Source organism: Seriola lalandi, unplaced genomic scaffold (assembly GCF_002814215.2).
Source record: "Seriola lalandi dorsalis isolate HSWRI2012SDOR001 ecotype SW California unplaced genomic scaffold, Sedor1 jcf7180002054177, whole genome shotgun sequence".
Lineage (NCBI taxonomy): Eukaryota > Metazoa > Chordata > Actinopteri > Carangiformes > Carangidae > Seriola > Seriola lalandi.
The window spans coordinates 12,213-12,724 of NW_019524730.1; the positions used below are offsets into that span (position 1 = coordinate 12,213).

Sequence of the window (512 nt, forward strand, 5' to 3'; positions counted from 1 at the left end):
GCCTGCAGCATGGCGTCAGCGGACATACGCACCTTCTTCAGGGCGGGTTTCTTCACTCCGGCCAGCTCCACCACCCTCAGCTTCAGGTCCTCGATCTGAAGACGCAAACAGAGGATCAATACCGAAGACGGACCAGCGGCAGACGGACGGTTTTTTATCTCAAACTGCCTCGACTGGCCTCCGTTTCAACGCTAACTAATTAGCTTCAAGTTCGTCTGTTTACATCAGATCAGCTGTAGACGACAAGCGGCGACAGAAACTCTTCTGATAACACAAAAGAAAGAGAAATGTAGTGAATGATCTATTTTAACTTCCTGTTTGTCATGTAACTGTCACTGGATCACTGACTGAGGAGCTTCTTCTTCTCTGGTTTCTAAGCAGATTCATGGAGGCTTTATTTGAAGAGGCGTTCTCGTGTCTGTGAGTTCAGACCGAATCGCGACTCATGACAGATGTTTTGGATATTGATATTGTTTGAGTGTTTCGATACGATATGTAACCGGTAATATGAG

At 46.5% G+C, this 512-nt stretch overlaps 1 protein-coding gene across 1 annotated transcript in view; it reads right to left on the bottom strand.

Moving 5' to 3' along the window:
• Positions 1-512, bottom strand: part of LOC111653201 (troponin I, fast skeletal muscle-like) — a 25,145-nt gene that overhangs the window by 12,207 nt on the left and 12,426 nt on the right. Inside the window, exon 6 of the mRNA XM_087173322.1 lies at positions 3-95. Coding sequence (XP_087029448.1) covers positions 3-95 — 93 coding nt within the window. The remainder of the gene's footprint in view (positions 1-2; positions 96-512) is intronic.